The sequence below is a fragment of the Colletes latitarsis genome, chromosome 6 (assembly GCF_051014445.1).
Source record: "Colletes latitarsis isolate SP2378_abdomen chromosome 6, iyColLati1, whole genome shotgun sequence".
Taxonomy (NCBI): Eukaryota; Metazoa; Arthropoda; class Insecta; order Hymenoptera; family Colletidae; genus Colletes; species Colletes latitarsis.
In genome coordinates, this window is record NC_135139.1 from 5,345,100 (window position 1) to 5,367,987 (window position 22,888).

The window sequence follows — 22,888 nt, forward strand, 5'->3', positions numbered from 1 at the left end:
TTTTTTAGAACATAGATTACACAGAAAACAAAATCATGTTTTGTTATCATTCAATATATGTCAATCACAGATAATACATCCTGCGGGAACACATAACAATAACAGAATATATACAATTCCTTTCAACTTTATAAGATACAAGAAACATTATCATTTAACTAAATATTTTAACTTACAAAAACAAAGCAGGCAAAATTGCAAGTCTTACCAAAAACAAAGTAGACATTCCTGACTGTAACTAATGCTATGCGGGACAGACTTTTAGAAAATTAAAATGTAGAATAAATGAAAAACAAGTGGTTGGACATACCAGTCAGCTAAATGACTATGTAATATTTCATAAATTTCCTCAATATCGCTCAAGAATTTTTTTTCAACACTGAATCGTTTTTTGTCTCACTTATTCCAGATTTATTTTTGTAAAGTCTAAACATCCATTTTTATTTACGAAGTCATATACAAATGTTATCATTATAAAAAGAAATTGCACATTTATTAACAAAATAGTCATTAATACTTCTATAGTAACGGAATTATGTTCGATATTGACATGAAATTAATACAATTTGAATTTTTTAATGAACCATGGGTTTTTTTTGTACAATTAATCTAAAACTTAATATGAATCAGTCTCAGGCAATGTTACAATTTATCGGGGTGCAATATGAAAGAATTTACACAAGATTTTGATCTCTATAGCTAAGGACCACTCTAACATGCAGCAATATTGGTCTTTAACTACTAATTAATTATTAATTATTCCACCTTCCAACATGTATAAATATTTTTAAGAAGATTTTTTTATGGGAAATTAAATTGTATTAACTACGTGCCGGGCTTCTGTAAATTAAATGTGAAACGTTTTGTAGAGACTTCACTCTGCTGAAACTTATCGGTCCCTACCAATCGCTAGTTTCTGCTTTCTACGGAGATCTATTCAAGCCTCCGGCATTCCATAAGTCAGAGCCTCTATGGGAACTTTGTGAAATTTAACCAAGCATGTTGAAATTTACGAAGCCCGGCCCATCAACCACGTCACGAAACACTGTCCGGCAATGAATGCCACCAGACAGCCAGCCAACATAATAATACCTTCTTTCTTATTCAAACCGAACCGTCCTAAGAAGTTCCCAAGTTAGAATGCGTTTCTCTCGGATATGTCATTCACATAAACATGACAGGCTGTATTGTACGTGCTCTGAGCGAGTGGCGCTGCATTGCTCCTGTGCTTGAACGCTGCTTTCAGGCATTCGATTACATCGCCTTGCCAAAATGACTGTTGGTAGTTATGCACTCGTCATGTCTTCGCTGCAATTGCATTGCAATTTTGAATGCAAGTTCTCTGGAATGAACTTTTCTGTACATCGATGCTTGGAATACACGACGAAGGACACATTCCAAAATGAAATAATTATTTTGGCAATTTCGCGAATCCCTCGTGCAGGCTGTGGCAAATTTGTTCCGAAGAAAGAATTTTTAACTCTTGTATTTTTTTTATTAACGTGAAAAGAATTTTTTTTTTCATAGGACGCTAAAAATAGATCCCATTGTTCGAAACACAAGTTCTTTACGTGATTTTCTCGAGCATTTCCTTGCTAAAGTTCATCTTCAGATCCATCAAAATCAATATCGTCAAATTTTATACAAAAGCTTTCCAATAAGAGCGATAGAATTTTTAATTTTTATAGTTGCCATATTTGTTGTTCGTTTGTTCGAGTCACGTGATATTTGTATTCAATAGTACTTTATAAGTCATCGTGGAGAAATACACAGTTGCTCAACGCGTTGAAATTATGAACATTTATTATCAAAATTCTTGTTCAATTCGAACAATGTTTCGTGCACTTCGTTCAATTTATGGTTAACAGATTCAACCAATAAAATTCACAATTTGTTATTTAGTGGAAAAATTCGAAGGCGCGATTCGGTTGTCGGATCAATACATTTCAATGCGTCAGAATTTTATTAGTTGTTCTTTATAATTACATAAGGAAACAACATCTTTAAAAAATAAATCAAATTAATAATAATTCTGCTTACTGACGTTTTTTAGAAAACGACAAAGAATGTTGGGTTTGTAAACGTGTATAACATAAGCATGATGACTTCAAAAGTATCTAGAACTTCGTCAATTTTCAATCTTCACATCGATTCTGCCTTCAATATCGAGCGTACGGTCAATCATATTGTCAATATTTGTCGGTATTGACAGTATTATTGACTGTCTGCTGGCCGCTTCAGGTTCTTGTTCCAAAATGTATGCCGCAAAGGGCTTACCACGTTAAGTGCCAAATGAATTTGTCATTCCTTTCCATTTATGCCCCTAAAGTGTTCTGTATTATCGTCAACACTTGTTTAAATTATTATACGAAAACATAAGACATTCGATATTTCAATAGTGTGGTTATTAGATTGCAATATTCAAAAATCATAAAGAAGTTTCGAAAAAACCATGAAAAAGATATTTTAAAATTGTTCCGGAATATTTTGCAAATTCATGAAGAAATATCAATATTGGCTTGGTCAAAATCACACAAAAAATGTATTCAAAATTTGATAAATAGCACTTAAAAGGTATTCCGTTCCTAAGTTTTAGCTGGTGATTGCAAGTCAGATTAAAATCTGCTCATCTCACTTATTTACCTTTGGAGCTATTTCTAAAAATAAATAACATATTCAAATGAATTTTTGTTTTCTTTGCATTTTCGTGGCGGGCACTGTTATTAATGTAAATAGTTATCGATATCATTTAAAGTGACAAAAATAAATTTACTTCTGTTTTTTAAGTTAGGGGGTCATGTGACGAAAATGGAGGAAGGGGGCATCATAGGCATTTCTTTCAATCGCAAAAATTAACATTCTTTAATTTTTGTGTGACAGATTTTTCATTGATGGAATCACTTTTTTTTAGCAACAAAAGCGAAAATTGTTTTGAAAAATACGTTTTATTAGTATTGATTATTGTTGTTGACATAAAATTGTCGATGGATGAGAGTCGATCGTCTTTTGCTATATTCGATCGTATAAAATGAACAGTCGTACGGTTTATGTGCACGCGTATAGAGTCATGATTCCAGGATTAAAGGCCACAGGTCTCATCGAAAGAAACTTTTTCACGAAAGTTCTTGTTTCTCAGACACTCGTAGGGGCACGATTTTGCACGCGAGAATCGAGTCTGTTCGTGTCGTGCGCTGATAGTTTATATTTCACGTTTATATTTGAAACGTATCGCGGTCCTCACGAACATTTGAAGTGATTTACGCTTTTTCCAGCAATTTGCTGGTCTTTTCACGAAAAGCAAAGATCTAGGCGACGCTTAGAATCTACCGAGCGAGCGAGCTGGCCCTGCAAGAAACGACAAAGGAAGCGGCTTCTGGTGGGGAAAAGCTCATGCAATTCTAAACTATTTCAATGAAATGGGATAGCGGCCGGTGGATTTGTTGGTCGCGGCAACCGACTGGCTCCTCGTTCGTACAGAGAAGACGAGAGAGAGTTAAGAAAAGCCACGCTTCTGTAAGGACTTCGTTTGCTCGCTCTCCCTTTGTTCTAAAATTCTTACGACTTCCCTTACGTCTTGCTAGTTCCCCCTTTTTAGTTCTCCTTCCTTCCTAGCGAACAACAAAGGAAGTGGGCTGCATCACCATGGTGGTAATGGCGGTACAGCAGCGGCAGGATGATACAAAATTGTTTCTTCTTTCGCGTCAGGTCGGAGGATACTTTGTAGATAGTGAAGCGATCCGGATATGCGTCGCACAACTTTCTTTGCCCATCGGCTCAGCCTTGGCTCAGCTAACTTGGAGGGTTTTTGCATTAGCATATCGACTTATTCATACAATCCACCTAGGTTCGTGTTCCGTGGACGAACGGGAGCGCTCTCCTCGGGGCTATACGCGGTGCCGTCGATGATGATGCCGTGCTGATGGCGTGCCACGCTGCGTTTTCAGGGGCTCTAAACTTCGCTTTCGACCCTCCAGGGAATACGTTACGACGTGTTTCGATACATTGATTTCGTTAAACTCGAGTGCTGACTGCTGCGTCCTCGAAACGGCTTCGATAATGCCATAACGCTCTTGACGCGGAATACAGATTCGTCTCAACCATGGTGGTCGGGAACCACCCGCTTCCCGAATCGAAACGAACGAAAATTTGTGGACGAATAATCTAGTCGCGTTTTATATAATGCGTTCCAGTTTTTAATGTCCAAACCTTGTCAGTATATTCTATGGCACTAAATAAGAAAAATATGTTTCTAAATATAGGTAATTTAAAGCTTTATTGAAAAGTTATATCACAAATAAGAAATACAAGTGGATTAGTAACCGACATGCTGTTACTGCAAGTATTCGCTTGAATAGATCAGTATATTTACTACCTGACATCGTCACTTTCAGAGTTAAATAATACTCTATTTCAAAATGTTTACCGTTCTTGACAATACGTGATTAACAATAATCAAAGATCGAATTCATAACGCATTATTAATTTGTTGTGTTATGATTGTTTTAATAAAGCTTTGAATGATCTACGTTTATAAATGTGTTTTACTTACTTAGTGCCATAAAATATACTGACAAAATTTGAACATTAATGCCTAGGAAACCCTGTATACCGTTTTCGATCATACACAGTTCAGCTAACAGTAATCCATATTACTGGTACACAGTAGGATACAATCATAAAACTTTCTGCAAAATTAGTTAAAAGAAATATAAAAATGTACAAAGAAACCCTGTATTACCCTGTTAAGAGCCATTTTAAATTAAAGTTTCATTAATTTTCTCTTATATCGTATGTGGAGTGGTTTGTCAAAAAATCATGAAATTTAGTATGGTGACTTCTATGTATGGATGCCACTCAATTTTGGAAAAAATCGATTAAGGTGTTGCGAGGATATTAATATAAGGGAAATGTTATGTTGGTGGTAGTTATACTTAATACAAATTTCATTCGTACGAAGTCTATAAAAGAAAACAGTTATTGGAATCAAACAGTTAAAAAAAGAAACTGTCCTCCGCCATTAAAAGTTACTTTATCTACTCGTCCCTCCCCCCACAAATTAGATCTATACTTATGAAAAATGAAGAAATAATTCATCCCTATATGGTGTGGATATAACTTTGATTGTTTAATTTCTTTTTTCCATAAATGCAAGCGCAGAAGAATTCTATTCTATGTACTTATTTATTATTTTTGACAGTGTTTTGACAATGTTATTAATAAATTTATACTTATACTTAATACGTAACTATGTCAGTTTTTGTATCGCAGAAATATTAAGTATACTAAAAATGATTTTTTTTTTATAATCGAAATCCATTGATATATTTTTTCAATAAATGAATATTTCTTCATGAAAGAATATTTTTGAAGCGTAGGTAAGTACGCAAATTTAAAGAAAAACTATCGTCGATAGTACTCGTGCAAGTGATTCATATATAAATGTCAATTGTTTAATGTTCTAAGATCAGATACTCCCATAGCAATAATAAAATATTATAAGAAGCATCTTTCTTATTTCACAGTGTACTATGCTTTTTCTCGTTTCGAAGCTCGTGAATCCCTAGAGATGCAGAATTCCCCTTTTGAGAAATGCTGATCTAGAAAATAAATTATAATATCGCTATGAACGAGTGAAACAAAAAAAGCAGGAAAACGGATATAACAGTCGAAGAAACTTAACACTCGATACGAGGAAAAAATCTCTAATAGACAAGGGATCAGGGGGTTGTATGGTAATTCGGGAAAGCAGTCCATAATTCAAGCCTTTGTTGCGGAACTACGACGTAGTTCAACTTCGAGCAGCCGTTCGGTCGGTGTCCGTATTGGTCCTGCGTAGTCGAAAATTTTTCATACGAGCCATAAAAAGCGCCCCCAGGGGGCGAGGGTTAAGAGAAATATCAGGGGTGATGGTTTCACGGGCATTCGTACGAAGCGATAGTCGACGAGTGACTCGGATTGGAAGGAACTGGCGCGGATTATAGAGTCGCGAAGCACGAGCAGTGCCGGCCGAGAAAACCCGAAGATTGCCGAGGGCGACCGAGCCGCTCTGAACGCGGCAATTCACGAACGAGAGTACAGTCGTGCCGCGGCCTTCATAGAGGGAGGTTTGTGCAGCTCGTGTCGTTGGTGATGCTTCGTTTTATCGCGAGACGCGTGCACAATTTCAACTGACCGGTGAAACGAAATCATGTTGTGACACTCGCGCGAAGAATATTGTCGATGATCGCGATGTTATGAAATTAAAAGAAAATTTCTCGTAGCGTGGATCGAGATCGTGGGCCAAGCAACAGATGCGACGTTGTGCGACCCGTTCCTTATATTTAATTGCTCATAATATCTTTGGTCGCGATCCGTTGCACGCGTTCGCATCGGTTCAACGATCGGTGTGTACTTCTACGTAAAGCAGTGACGTAATATGACGCGAACGAAAGTGCACCGCGTACGTCAGTGACATAAAGCCGCGCGTCGATGGGGATTGTTGAATGTTAAAACGTTTGTAAAGACGCCAAGAACTTTGAATAGCGATCTGTGTTCCGTTTCTATTCGTGTCTCATGCAGTGAGCACGCTTAAAACTGGAAATACCGTTTGTCCCTTGATACAAGCTGGCGTATAAACGGTGAACCGTGCGTTCGAAAGGAAAACAAAGTGAATAGGAGCGATTGTATTTATCGATATCGTTCGGTCCTGTGTCCGGTTCTTGGATAGTCGATCCTCTTCGAAGGCTCTTTATCTGCGAACGAAGCACTGTAAGGACACCAGGTACGCTCGTGGAGCAGGAAAGAGAGAAGAAGGAAGAATTCCTTTGTCCTCGAAGGCACAGCGTCGAAGGAGGTGGACTCGAAGCATTCAGGAGAAGGGAGGAAAGGAAGCGCAGCACGCGGTCGAGTTTCTACCTTGTCGGTTGTGTGGTTACCTGGATAAGCGAAAGAGAGAAACAGACGAGGTTCGTGAACACCACGAACGGAGAGAAACGAGCCTTGTACCATCGGTGAACGTCCGTCAGCGCGTTGCCAACGGCAAAGGGCAACAACCACACCGTGGACACAAACTGGCGCGCTATTAAGCCAAGGCCAGGCTGACCGTCACAGACCACGTTTCACGCCGCTTCCAAAACATCCTTGGTTGTTTGATCGCGATACTTCGAAATATTCGCGTTCGATTTGCGCCCGCGTTATGCTCGAAGATTAGCGTTGATCGAATTTCTACCAGTTGTGTTCGGTTCGCGGTGGAATATTTTGCTGGTTCTACGCGTGTGTTGTTTACGGTGAGTCGAGGGTCGTGATCGAGGATGCAGCGACAAAGATTACCAGATGCCATGCTGCTGCTGATGAAGGCAGCTGTCCTAGCAGCTGTCTTGGGACAGATCTTGGGTCCCAGCTTAGCCAACAGGCCCGCTGGCGCGCACCCTGGACACGCTTATTTCGAGCAACCTTGCTGCGGTCGCTCGCATCTCAGGCATCACAAAGGTTAGTCTTCTCGCGCTGTTTTCGTAATTCCTTACCCGAAACGGGAATGGAGTTTTGTGTAACGTAGATAACGCAAGGGCAAATATCCGTTCGAAGTACGCGACGATCCGTGTGTTTATATACTCGGAATGTTCCCTATTGGTCGAGTGACTAACGATAAGGTGAAAAATGTTCGATGACAGTAACGTTTTCGATAAGTTCGAAAGGTTTCTTGTTTAGGTCTGACACGTTGAGTTTCTGATAAACGAGGGTTTTCTGGATAATTGGTCGTGTGACATAGGTTGAGTAATAGTTTACTCGTAAATAGAATTTTCGACAGAACGTTAAAACGAACAGTGTTTAATCAACGATGTACTCGGATGCAGAGATTAGTAAATTTTTCTTCGAATATTAGATGACGAATGGAAATAGAATATAACTGTTTATTTTAGGAAACAGTTATGAAGATAAACTTTTATTAGAAATAAAATTATACATGTTGCTTAGATAGAACGTTGAAATAGACGGTATCTAATCAATGGTGTGCACGGACGCAGAGATGGATGAAATTTTCTTTCAGTAGTAAATGATGAATAAAAACACTATCTAACAGTTTATTTCAGTGAACATTTATGGAGATAGGTTTTAAGTTTGAGACACGTCAGTTGAAAAATCGAATTAAAAATACAGGTAGTTGGTGCAAGTATTATTTAGAATAATATATGTTTCGATATCTGGTTTAGGTTTTCTTCATTACATAAAATTATAATCTAGAGCAATCGTGCAAAAAATTGATCGCAAAAGATATAAACCACGGATCAAAACGTATATTATATGAAATAATAATGCTTATATCGACTACTTAAGTGTTTAATTTAGTTTTCTTTCGTTCAGGGCGAAATATAATTTCATTTTATAATTGATCTTCTAACTGACGAAATAACTGATGAAAAGTTGTTTATATTTTATCCGAAATTTGTCTCTCCAACGAGTATAAAAATTATTAGTTAGATGTGTTAAAAGTACACATAAAAATTGATAAAATAGGCATTATCAACTAGGTTTTCATTAAGTTTTCTTTTACTAAGAAGGTTCAAGAATTTGAACCCTGTTAAGAACGCTAGTCAAAGTTAGATAGCAATCGACTAATTTCGTTGCAATAATCAATCGATTAATAGATGCGATTGAAAATTTAGTCGTCAGAAGTAAGTCGTGTAATATAAAATATTTTTTAAATACTTTTAGAACGTTTATAAGTAAATATAGATCATTGTTATATAGTTAGTACTTAAAAAGAAATAGTTATGTCTATATGTTTTCATTTTTTCTCACTACGGCGTACCAAAATGAAAAATCTGAAAAAATTGAGAATAATAGTAATAACAATACCTGTTTACTGTAAAAATATAAAAGTAGTTTTGCAACTGCTTCAATGCGTAATCGGCATTTTTCGGTATTTTTTGCGGTTTTTTATTTTTCACTACCTGGTTCTTCAATCTAGAAATTTGAAAAGCTTCCAAAATATGTGCCCCGGTACCCGAAATGTCTCTGAATTTTTTTACATTTTTTTATTTAATAAGATAAGAGAAATTGCGCAAAAACGTGATTTTCTTTATCACCTCATTACTACCCTCACCGTCGACATTTCGGGTTAAAAATTGGCACAAAGGATTTTCTTTCGATAAGCTATCGAATGACCCATCGCACGTTCAATTTGGTTTGGGAGCACATTTGACCCTCTTATTCGGCTATACTCTATTGAATTTTGCCCAATACTGCTCTTGACAGCTTTTAAAATGAAAAATTGCTAATGAAATATACAAAATAAAATAAATTGTATAAAAATAATGTCTATGATTTTGTATCGTGATGAAGAATTGAAAACTAACGTTAAAAAATATATTTAAAATATGCCAAAATGGATTCAAGCTGTAATTCAATCTAGGGAGGTTTTTCTAAATATCAATTTTTCTACGAATAACTTGGTCTTTATTTTTCTAAAATAAATTTTGTTTAGCACAGAAAGGTTTCTTTTTAATTATTAGACAGTATCAAATTGAAAAATTATATATATATAATTTTTGTTTTCATTATTAACGACAGTCGTATTTGCATTAAAAATATCTACAGGTTACAGATCCCTCTTTCAGCTTCAGAATACAATCAGTTAATACTGTTTCAATATTTACAGTACGTACCTTTATCTGTTCTTTATGAGTAGTTAATATTTTACACTTCATTGCTAACGGTTTAAATATTCGATATTTTTCGTTTCCTTTCAACACAGATTTGCCGAATTAAATAATAAATATCCTTGATTGGGAGGAAATTGATTTCCGCAGTCACAATTAATATCCTGTTATTATCTCGTATCCTGAGTCGTGAATTATTTTCAGCTAACATGGATACGTCTTCATCGTTACTTTGGATTTATTTTTCAATGTTTATAAACTTGTAAAATTTATTTTGGAATACTACGTTTATAATTGTATTCTCATTGTATATATCAGAAATGATCGATAACATAGCTGTAACTCACATTTAACGGAAGTTATTTATTTATTTATGTGTAATCTACTTAACTGCTCTAAACTTAAATTAAATTTGATTGATATCGCTTACAAAGTAATATTCAATTATTCACGATTCAGTCATCTTTATAATTAATATTCCCAGTTACATATGATACGAGAATAAGGTCATGTCATATTTGAGTATTTTGGAGTAGCGTTCGTACACTCGAAATAGAATCCTGTAAAATAGATTGCACGACTGACAGTCCATAAAATTCAATACTTGTCACTTTTTGCAATTTTTGGAAAATTCTCCAGTTTTCCCGTTGACCTAGAATATCAGAACCGTCGCCTCGCTTCCGTTTACCGACTCGTCTTCGACATTCATTAGAAAGGTAAACAGTTTGTTACCCTTGTCGTAAATTTACTCGCATTGTGCACTCCAATCATTGACATTTTCAACGAAATACTAGATCATATAGTGTGACAAAATCCCCAAAACCTAGACAAAATGTGTCGTAATAAAATTTTTAAAACAAACTCGTTTATAGACCTGTGATTAAATTGGAGATTGGAATTCTAGTTTATTAACAAATGATTGCATTTCATTTCCTTCGGTGCAATTTAATAGCAATGTAAATGTTTCTGAATATTAAGCATTTGAGTTGAATTGTGCTTGTGTTTAGTTTGTTATTTTATAACATCGTTTAAATAATGTTAATTTGATTAAATTTGATTAAATAATGGTATTTAGTTAAATCAATTTGTCCGTAATAACATTAATTTGTTGTTTGTTCACTGACCCACATGCGGGTCTGGACAATTTTCACTTAGCACTGCGCTAAATACAGAATAAATACCGTATATACTAATAACTTGAACAATTTTTCAAAAACTAATACGCAATGTTGAACAAAAGTAAGTTTAACATCTTTTCCATAGTAATCGTATTACATAATGTTAAACATATGTTAACTATTGTTTTTATTTCTATATGTGCATTGATTTTAATAATCATTTGTGTTTATTAAGTTAGTACTTAAACAGAAAAAACGGATCAAAATTTTAAAAAACCAAAAGTGGATATAATATTTCAATCCGTTGAAGGTAAAAAGATGTGTGACAACTACAAAAAATGTAATACTGACTATGTAATCAAATTTGGTAGACCGAGGAAAGCTCGAGAAAATAATTCATAAAATAAAAACAGCATTCTTCTATAGGAATTGAAACTACGAATCAAAAGTTTCAATTTAAGTATCATGGTATTAAACTTACCTTTGTTCAGTTAATTTCTTCCTTAGTTTTATTCTTTTAAATGAAACGTATATTTCCTCGTTCCTGTGTACGATTTTTTTGTTTTTATTGCTTTGCATAATATATGAATTTATGAAAACTTTACAGATGTATTCACGCGTATCTCATACATCTACTTAAATTTGTACAAAGGAATTTACATACTAAAACTATATTTATTTTTAAAAAGAGAGTTCTGATATTTAGATTTTGTGAGGAAGATGTGGTGTATATTTAAAGTTTGTTGTGATCTACTTTATATATTGTGTTCCCGTTCTGTAAAACGTCGATTTTTTACGATTAGTATCGGCAGGATTGTAGTGGTGGAAATGATGAAATCGTAAAATGCTTAATTCAATCTAGCCTATGAAAAGAGCAATTTATTTATACATGCCTATGACACATGTTACAACCTATTGTTACACGACAATAAATTATATAACTTTAATACATTTTACAATTAACATTCAGATATAATTGGAGAATATCGTATGTTAAATCGTTGTATTTGTAGATTCTTATAAGTTCCGTACTCTTTAACTGTTTTAAAGCTGCGCAATTTCGGGCAACCGTAAGGTTTGCCAGACGCTGGGGACACCAGTATAATTAAATTGTTATTACTTCGAAGGAGTAGGTTTACATAAATTCACCTTGTGTCTTTCTTAAACAACAGGCTATTAAATAAATAAATAATTCAATTTATTCAATATACAGGGTGTTCGGCCACCCCTGGAAAAATTTTAATGGGAGATTCTAGAGGCCAAAATAAGACGAAAATCAAGAATACCAATTTGTTGATGGAGGCTTCGTTAAAAAGTTATTAACAATTAAATTCAAAAATTTCAAATCGTTCTGGAAAAATTATTTTCGGTTGCGGGGACCAATTATAATCATTTTTGGTCAATAGACATACCCTCGAAATCCTAACCATTTTCGAGAAAAAAATTCCTTACCGAAAATATAATTTCAGGCCAAAAATGCTTCCCGTAAATTTCATGCGAATCTTTAAAACACCATAACTTCTAAACGGATTGGACAATTTTAATGTTCAAAAAGCCAAACTCCGCGTATTTTAGTGTAGAATATGTATCAATTATAAAAATATTCGAAAAGTTGTTCCTTGACCCCGTAATGTTAGAAAAACCCCATAAAAATGGTCCCATTTTCAAACAGCCATAACTCCTGTAATAGTGAATATATTTCAATGAAACTTTTTTCTGAAGTAGAGTCCATAGGTACCTACAAAAATGTATTAAACAATTTCTCTGTAGGACGTCAAACGAAATTACTAAAAATAAAAAACGAATTTTTAAGAAAAATCGACAAGGGGGTTGGTGCCTAAATTTTTCGGCGAAATTGAAAAGTTACAAATCGTTGTGGAAAAATTATTTTTGGTTGCGGGGACCAATTATAATCATTTTTGTTGAATAAACATATCCCCGAAATCCTACCCTTCGAGAAAAAAATTCGGGTAGGTGTGAAATTTTTTGACAAAATTAAAAAATTTCAAATCGTTCAAAAAAAATTATTTTTGATTGCAGAGACCAATTATAATCATTTTTGGTCATTAGAAATACCCTCGAAATCCTACCCTCTTTGGAGAAAAAAATTCAGTACTGGCGGAATTTTAAACGTTAATAACTTCTTAACGAAGCTACCATCAACAAATTGGTATTCTTGATTTTCGTCTTATTTTGTCCTTTAGTATCTCCCATTAAAATTTTTCCCAGGGGTGGTCGAACACCCTGTATAGATGAATTTATTGTCTAACATTTCTGTAGTAAGTTCTTCATGTTTTTAACAGTCGATAGATGATTGATTGTAAAATTGTCGGACAAAAGATTTGATAATTTTCACTGTGTTTTCCGTGATTTGTCCTACCGTGTAGCTGTTTAGCCCTTCGTTCGCTGGATGCGAAGTAACAAAAACCAAACAAGACAAACAAGACACAATAAAGATTGAAAGCTTCTTTGACGGTATTCGCAAAATCCGACACTACAATGCGTTTTTCATTAATTACCCGGCGATAACAATTATTCGTCTCGAGCGACCTGCGCGGAAAATTTCGCTATATGTCGTTAATGCCCCCTAAATACCCTTTCATTAATTAATATTATGAGTTTCTCTTATACCAACGTTCTAAATACCAACCACGTCGGCGTTCGTGGAACAATATGCCCCCGCACGCCGTATAAATCGCGAACTTTCAAACATTCCACGTCGTCCGGCCGCCCTTCCAGCATCGTCGTGCACCCGCGAGAGCCCCAGACACCCTCTGGCGCGCGGTGGATAAAGGTTAACGAAGTCTCCGGCTGGTTTACCGTCGGAATTTTCGGTGCACGCGCGAAAAAACACTTTTCGCCACGGGTATACACCGGGGGCGGGATTAAAAGGCGGACGTTTTTTTCTCGCCACGGCGCTGGGGGCGGAAGGGAGGACAGCGGCGGCGGTGGAGATACTGACCGACCCCCGCGCGCGTTCTCTCTTTTTCGCGGTAAATCATTTAGGAGGACGCGCGCGGGTACGAAAGGGACGTAAAAACGACGCAGCCCGGTACCGAAAAGCCCGTTAGCATACATCACCAATATTATCTCGGGGAGGGCCCTGCCACACGATATTACCGGGGCTTAGAACGCCGGGACTGACTTCATTATGTGTTCGGGGGGGGGGGGGGGAGAGTGGAGAGGAGAGGAGAGAACCGTCGAATGGAATGTGGAATGGTTGGTCGGTCGAGCAGCCGACTGCCTGGCTGGTTGGTTGCTCGGCTGCCTCTCTGCCAGCCGACTGAGCTCAGGTCTCTGTGTGCGCGCGCGAGCTGAGCGTGGAAAGTGCGTGTTTAGAGTCGCGTGTGTTTCGTGACAGGGTGCACCAAATACTACGGGCCACAGAGTGCTGGGTGCACGCGAGCATCACCATAGACCGCTAACGTGTCACGCGTTTTCGTGCGTTTCGAAAACGACTGTCGTGTGCAAGGCTTTTCGAACGAGACATTTTTTCCGTGGCGCGCGGATCTCCCAGTATTAACGTTCATACGCGCGCGCGCACCCACGCACACATGAATTTCTCGTTTAGTTTTTCCGTTGTTATTTCTTTCCTCTTTTTTTTCGGTTTTGTTTCGTTTTTTCGTTCTTTTAGTCGCGCGAACGTAATTTTAATTGCGCGGTTGTCCGCCTTGTTATACGAATTTGCGAGCCACTTTTTCGTTTCGTTTCGTTTCGTTTCGTTTGAAATTACCGGCGGGAATTTTCGCTGCCTCGGAGTTTCCGCCCATTTCTCGCCGTACCTTGCACTCTCCTCATTCTCCTCAGGTGCTCCGTTTGGTTCGGAGCGAACGAAAATTTTGCCTACTCCGTTTCGTTTACTCATATTGTAGTTGCTTATTTCTGTCTCACAAATAATGGAGCAAGGGGGGGGGGGGAGAAGGATTTGTTTCATCAACGGTCAGGAGAAACGAACGTCAGGTATCTCGCAAAGGCGATGCTGAATCTTGGTTTCGTTCGTCGCTCGGACCGACGGAAGAGGCGAGGTTTAATCTGCTAGCGAACAAACCTGTATTTGGAGTATGGCATTACATCCTGTACGTTGCGCATCGCCGTAACCGAAGATATGTAAATACCGTGGAAGCGTATTGCACGTGCGCTATTGTAACGCGAGCTCTGCGATAAGGGTTCGTTGTGTGCTGATTTTCGTTGCGAAATCAATCCCCATAATGCGACTAGCGATTATTCCGTTCTCGGAACGTAAGCTGTCTCGAAAATATTTCTCTATGCTTGAATGGTATTTCTTATTAACCCTTATGTTAGCAACTATTGGAATTGTAGGGTTATGGGTTGTATGATTTAATTAAAAAACAATATTTAACTGTAGAATTTCGTCTTTATTATAAGCGTGAAGATATATCTCATAAGGGGAGGTCACGACCTGTTAACCTGGGATTTGAATCAAATTTGGCAGACTTGTAGGGATTGATGTCCAAATGTAATCCGTAAAATACTAGACGTTTATGGTTAGCCATTTTTGAAAAAAAATGACTTTAAAGTTTAAAATTTCGAAGTTGTTAGATCGAATTCGTTTTTTTTTAAATTGCAAGTCTCGACGAGAGGAATACGAAAGTCGAATACATTTTTGCCGTACTGTCAATAGTTTAGCCAAAGATTTAAGTTTTTTGTAACGGGATAAGTGCACATGTATATACCGTGTAGTTCAAAGGTGTTTTCACAACCGTGGTAGCCGTAGAGTTAACGTCAAAAAATTTGGCCCGGAAGGCCTGGGATTCGTGTCCCCAGGATTAAGTGTGTTTTGTTTTTTTTTTCTTTTCTTCGCTTATTTTTTACTTTTTACTTATTTTTAATTTTAATTTTTAATATTATGAAAAAAATTGGCTGTTACAAATAAATAAAATACTGTTATGGTTATAAATGTTTATTTTCACACATATTTACACACATATTCCCACATATATTTACATCTCACTTATAAATAAATACAAAAAGTAGATAATTATTTCATATAAGTTTGACAATACATTGTATGATTTTTATCATAAAAGCAAGAAAAACAAAATGGTTTCATACACCAAGCACAGGTTATAAATGCTTGTTCTGTGCAGCATCTTTTATTTCGTGTGGAAAATATACTTCATTCACGTAACAAAATATTTCTTTTTCATGATCTGGAGGGGTAAGTTTAGACGCATACCATGCATATTTAATCATGTCGATAAAAATTGGAGCAGATAATTCCGCGAAAATAGATAATTAACCAATAGACAGAGTATAATAAAATTACATTCCATAATCAATTACGAGTTATCTGCTCCAATTTTTATCGACATGATTAAATATGCCTTCAAACTACACGGTACATATGCATTTATTCCGTTATAAAAAACTCAAATCTTTGGCTAAACTATTGATAGTACGGCAAAAATGTATTGGACTTTCGTATTCCTCTCGTCGAAACTTGTAATTTAAAAAAAAACGAATTCGATCCGACAACTTCGAAATTTTAAACTTTAAAGTCATTTTTTTCCAAAATGGCTAACCATAAACGTCTAGTATTTTACAGATTACATTTGGATATCAGCCCCTACAACTCTGCCAAACTTGGTTCAAATCCCAAGTTGATCCCTCCCCTTGTCAGAGATCTGTTCAGTATGAGATCGATTTCTAAACTGTGCGGTTCATTAGTGATGGCTAACACTGCTACTTATGAATTATGAATGATTTGATCACGTTCGTTTCCAATCACGGTGAATCGTGATTTTTCATGATGGCTGGTAGAAAGTATAACTGTTTTTTGTACACGTCGTCAGAATCAAAATTCTATAAACTTACAGTAATCTCTGTCATGGTGTTAAATAGTACAGCATTTACTGTTTTTAAAGAGTCTTACTTGTAAATTTTAAACAAATATAATCGTTCTTGATCAATTTAAATATAAACAAATATCTTTTCAGTTTAGCTAAAAAATATAATGTATATAATCAATTTATTCAATTTAGAAGACTTTTTCAAAGTATTATTTCCATTTCATATTATAATTAAATAAAATACATTGGTAATTTGCGAAATTTTATACATAACATAGTATACATACGTAAACATAACAGAAATTTCTCGCACTTGCACACTATTATTTAAATGAATAATATTACGATGTTAATATCAAAAAAAAGAATTGATATTTTACCCTTCAAAATACTGATGTAAGATAGGGAAAAGATAATCGAATTACTCTCTATATTTAATGTTAAATCAAATAAATTTATGTTATACGCAGGAAACATAGCGTAATTTAAAATTTATATTATATGCAAGCTATGTTGAAGTATTTTATAAAAAGTAATTCAATTAAGATAAACAATTGTGATTACAGTAAACGAGTTCACGCAAACACGCTGCAAGTCAAAACGAAAGAATCACGATCACGGTTATTAATGAAGTTAAATCACGACCATGATCGTGATTTTGCGATCACTATGATAAATAACGGTTGATGATTTTGCCCGCCATCTCTACGGTTTTTGTATAATAAACACCATGAATTCTTAGAACCCATGGCCAAAACAGGAAAGAAACTTTAGACATATACAGTCGTCACTGGAGATGATTTTTGTGTTATGAGACGGTTAGAAAATTCAACTGCAAGCAAGTACCCAAGTGTCAATTTCTATATTTCTTACATCTTTTTATGTTCAGAAACATAAAAAGGAACATTTTCATAGTAGTATGAAAATATCGTAAAACCGATTTAGATCCCTATTCTTTGAATAATTGTACATCAATGTACATTTTAAAAATTAAAGTTGTGCCAAAAGAATGTTACAAATTTTAAAAAGACTTTTAACATCTTATAATAAAGTCTCTCTACTTGTAAAAGTCACCGGGCTCATTCTTCTCCGGTGCCTCCTCGAGGTTTCATCACGTTTCCATGTAGGTTAGAGGCAGAAACGATTCAAGACCTCTTAGCTCGGCGACCTAACTCTAAGAAGGGGTATTCTCCTAGTGGTCGAGGTACAAATTTTACTAGAATAGAAAAGATTTTTTTCGCAAATTGAAAGGCCTCACTGTACTCGATACTTGTATAAAGGACATTCTAGACTTTCTACGATCGGAAACGTGTACCAATTTTGAAGCAAAATAATATATTTTCTAGCTAAATTATAATATCTACGTATTCTCAGGCTAATTTTTACACATTGATATTGTATTTGCGTGTTCATCAGAAATCTATTGGCAATTTTAGTAAGACTTTTGCATTTTTTTATTTTTTTTTAAGAAGATTAACATTCTAATACTTTCTTTATTCTGCTTACGTTTTTTCCGTTTATAGAAGTAGAAGAAATGTCGTTTAATGTAATTCGCCTATTTATCGTGCTTTCTGTTGCTAAACTAATTTGCTAACGATCAATGTTAGGTATTGTATTAACCAAGTAGAAATTATTATACCAAATTAGAAATTATTACTAAACATTAACTTATAATCAAGGATTATAGAAGTAATTTTCAACTTAACACTATTCGATCTGTGGACAGAAATATTCTAATGTATGACTAGAACCTGGAGTCATATTACAAAACTAATGTATATCTTGTATATACCTAAATTGACGTTTCAGACACCTAGCATAATCTAACCAACCTACCACGAAACGATACCGGAAAATTAGCACGTAAAAGATGCGTTTCTCGCTATGTAAATATGTCGAATTCGCACAGTACTAAAGGAACTGGAGAGAAATCCAGAAGAGTAAATACCGAATGTTTACAGTGCAATACTGCGTATTGTCTCGCCTGCTTTCATTCTAAATACAAATCATAAAGTTAAATTATTGCCTCTTTTTAAGACGCGAACCAGAATAGTTTTCCCTTATAATTTCTGATTTTGCAACGGATATTACAGAAAAATGACCTGACATTTGTGTTTATTTAATTCGTTGTTCAAAAAATATAACGCAGTTTTAATCTCTCAGATTTTTTTATTTCAATACTGTTTATCGAAATAAATTGTAAATATTAATTCATTGTTTGAAAGTTCTGTTTTGGTCGAGTAAGAAAGTTTATCTTGTATTCATTGTGTTTCTGTGATTTGATCCATTTATTTTAAAAATGAATTGAGTAAAAATCTGTTTGGATAATCGATTTTTTGGATAATTAGTCTGTAAAAATCAAATCTATAATTGTGTCATAAATCAATTAGAAATTAAGAAATTTTTTAATCTTAATGGTTTGTACATGAAAAAAATGTGTATCTAATAATAAGAAAAATACAATATCAAAAATTAGACGTGGTATTCCAGTGCTTCGTTTTTGTAAGATTCACTTGTATATTGCGTCATATAATTTATCATCAGTTGCTGTTTTTAAATTTTTACGGGAACGAAAATTGCTTTCATTATCTAATTTCTATTGAAAGTTTAACAATTTTGATTTACTGCTTTTAATATTGCTAATGGTGGATCTTTCAATATTATATTCTGTTGTTAAATTAGAGACACTTTTACGCTTTTCTAAACGTTCAATAATATCCAATTGTTCTCCTAATTTCAGCATCACTCTTTTTCTTTTGACGCTCATCTCATAAGTGAAATCTATTTGTAAGAACACACGAAATTCAGACAAAAAACTAAACTCGGTTATTTGAAGCAACTAGGATACGTGTCCCATACATAGAAATTGTTAAATGTGTAGCTGAAATATGTATATACTTGACTCATTCTATATTCGGATTATCGATACTCAAATAATCGACGTCCTGCTGTAATTCTATAATTAAAATTATAATTCACCTTGCGTAGTTAACGCATTCAGTATGGAATTACAGAGAAATAAAATTGTTTTCAATTGTTTAACCAATTAAATTAATGTGCTGCGCGAAAACGTGATACCGGAAACGGCCATGTGTCATATATGGTGTATGGATAGAGAAAGGGTTGAAGTAATTACTCTGCTATACTGTGCTGAGAAACATCTGTTTTGTGTTAAATTATGATATGTAAAAACTACAACAAACATCATATAAAACTGACAAATGACTTCACTTGAAGAATAAAAAAAGTTCTCGTACACAATATACTACAGTGGCTATAATAAAATGTTACATACACAATTGTAGGAATTGCCCGATAGGACTCAGATTTCTTTTATTTACATGCTCATTATTGTATCAGTTAAACGTATTATAAGTTTAAAATGATACTGTAGGTTAATACAAAGCCTTTTAGGGGGCTACTAAATAATAATAATACAATGTTTGTTCTTTGTCTTATAATATTAACAACGTAAATTTATTGATCGTTATTTTCATGATAACTGTAATAATAATTTATATATTACAACAATATAAATTAAAATTCTTACGAAGATAGTATATAATAATAATGAAGTTCTAAATAATTTTAAATTTCAGGTGTATGGAAATATTTTTAAACCAGCGAATACATGTTTTGCAACGATGCACATCTTCTCGTGCATGCTTCATAAATTTCTGTATAATTCATGAGGCTTGTAAATTTTGAAGATAGCAATATCTATTTTCTTAATAAATAACGTAAACTTTTATCAAGAATCTTTAAAAATTTCTTTCGCAGAAGAAAGCATAAGCTTACAAACACTACAATTTGTTTCTTAGATGTCTAGCTTCGTACGAGTATCATTTGTAATATTTCATGAGTAGCGTAAAAATGAAGAAAATATTATGCAGTGGTGTCTGACAGTTTTGCATACGTAGTTTGATTTTACATATCGAAGCTATGGCTAAATCTGCACCAAAAATACTTTGTTTTAAAGTTACGACGAAAGTACAACTACATAACAAACAGGATTCAATTATCAAATAAAACACAATATTTTTGGGTGAAATTACACGACAATGTATTTATTGGACCTTGTTTATTATCTGAACGGTTAATTTGTGCATCGACGACTTGGAAATGTTTGATCGTAATTAAATTATATTAGAAGAAATAAGAAATTAATTAAACGAGCACTATTCTTGAAGATGGAATGGTTGAGTTATAACTCTTCGTTTGAATATACCTTACATGTTTAAATATTTATGTAAGAGTTCCTGTAAAAGAAAAAGCGTGCACTGTGTTAACCCCTTGCCGTACAAATGACGAATCTGACTTGTGACAAATTCTTGATGTCAAGTTTTACAATCATGAGTTACTCACTCGTCATCAAGTCTTACATATTAAAATCAACACATTTTTACTTTCACGAGATATTCGTAAAACGAATCTATTCTTATTCGTGGCCATTCCTTGTACGAACAAATTTAAATAAAATTAAATACTATACGTTTGAAAAATTATTTGAAATTAAATCGTACGGTAAGGGGTTAATACATGCACAAAGTTGGTTAATTAAGACTTAATATCGTGTTTGTTAGAATTGAATAAAAGTAAGTAGATACGACATTTTCTCATAAATCACATAATTTTGTTATAAAATTTTAACGATGCAATTTTCAAAGCATATTTGAATTATTAAGTTTTTAGCATATTTAATATTATAGAGCACATTGAACAAAGTTTGTAAAGAATGTTCCAATTTTTTAGCGACCAAAAATTCGAATATATTGAAAAAACATATCTCGATTTTCCGTTCTTCAGCTACCAAATAGCGCTTTAATTTAATTTGCACTTGCGGCTGTGACTGTACGCCACGATACGATCGTAAGCTCGTCGTATCGAATCTCTGGTAACTAACAGAACGGATATTAATTTCGACGAGCTTCTCAAACTGATTCATTGATTCAATTTGCACGCACGTTTGACGTGTAATGTATTCTCCTCATGTATGAACATAAGTGTAATGAAATTTACGCGAAATGTTACGTATCCGCTTGCGTCTAATTGGTTCATACGATGAAAGAGACCATTCTCGAGCGAATTCTATTTCCGTACTGCTGAATTCCGTTTAAATTTATAAATCTGCCCCAACGATGTAACAGAATTTGAAAATGCTTGCGTAAATATACTTAGACGAATGAAATAGAACGTTTTAGTTATGTGAAATAATTTTTATTTTCGTACACAGTGACTCGGGAAAGAAATACGTTGCTTGCAGAAATTAGAAAATTACATATCTAGAGGATTGTAATGTAAATAAATATAACTACAGTTTAAAAATTAGTAATATTTATTTGTTTCTGTCTCATTCGTTAATTTCGCTTGTATAATATGCATTGCAAACGTGTCTTCTAAACATTGCTTGAAAAAATTTCAATTATTCAAAGTATTCACTTTGGAAGTTTCATAATGAAAGCCAACGTTCAAGTTAGCGTAACTGGGAAATTAGCATTACTCCAAGCAGCACGTACAAAGGTAAAGCAAATAGCTTTAAATTACTTATTGAATCCTCGCACTTTGTTTCGAAGCAACACAGAGACTGTTAAGAAGAAAACGAATGTCGTTTCCGAAAACAACCACGTTCTCGATCGAGCGCTCCTCGAGCTCCTTTGAAACCTCTGCACCTCTCGAACGAAAACGCTCGCATTCCGATATCGTTCTATTTAACGAACCGTGTCGCGAACTTTTCTGTTCCGAAATTTTATAAACGAAAGCTGACCCCGAGTTCGATAATTGCTCCGCACAAGAGAATCGGTACCGGGTCTTTTCGACCGGTCGGTCAGTTCTTTCGCTCTCTTTTTATCTGCTTTCGCGCAAGATTTGCCCGGAGTGCTGAATTACCCCGCGTAAATCCTTAATTCGACCGTAAACTCGAGCAGCTTGCCGGAATACTTTCTTTGCTCTGGCTAGAAATCTACGAATGATGTTTGCGTAAGTAGCCAGCTAGAGAAAGAGAGACAGAGCGAGAACAGGCTAAGACTGGGGGAGGGGGAGAGAAGTCGAGAAGCAAGAGTCGACCGACAGCCTCGACGAGTTTCCTTTTGGTCGCCAAACGCACCTAAAGATTCCCAAGATTAAAAGCTAGCACACCGACTGTCCTTTCTCTCTCGCTTGGTCCGCCAGCTCTCTCGAACACTTGCAGCGAAGACTGACTGGCTAATGAAGGATGATAGCAAGGGACTCGTCCGCCATGCGGTACCCAAAGCCGCGCATTCCTGCGGTCTCGACCTCCCTTCCCCCGTGAATGCCGAGACATTGACTTTGCTCGGTGAGTTTC

The 22,888-nt window shown here is 35.1% G+C and overlaps 1 protein-coding gene across 4 annotated transcripts in view; it reads left to right on the forward strand.

The window, feature by feature from the left end:
• Sema2a (Semaphorin 2a) overlaps window positions 1-22,888 on the forward strand; it is a 1,678,677-nt gene that overhangs the window by 1,106,546 nt on the left and 549,243 nt on the right. Inside the window, exon 1 of one of the 4 annotated variants that reach the window (XM_076766927.1) lies at window positions 6,103-7,467. The exons of the other annotated variants lie outside the window; for them this stretch is intronic. Coding sequence (XP_076623042.1) covers window positions 7,290-7,467 — 178 coding nt within the window. The 5' untranslated portion in view covers window positions 6,103-7,289. Of the gene's footprint in view, window positions 1-6,102; window positions 7,468-22,888 lie in introns of those variants that run through there. 4 annotated transcript variants of the gene reach the window in all.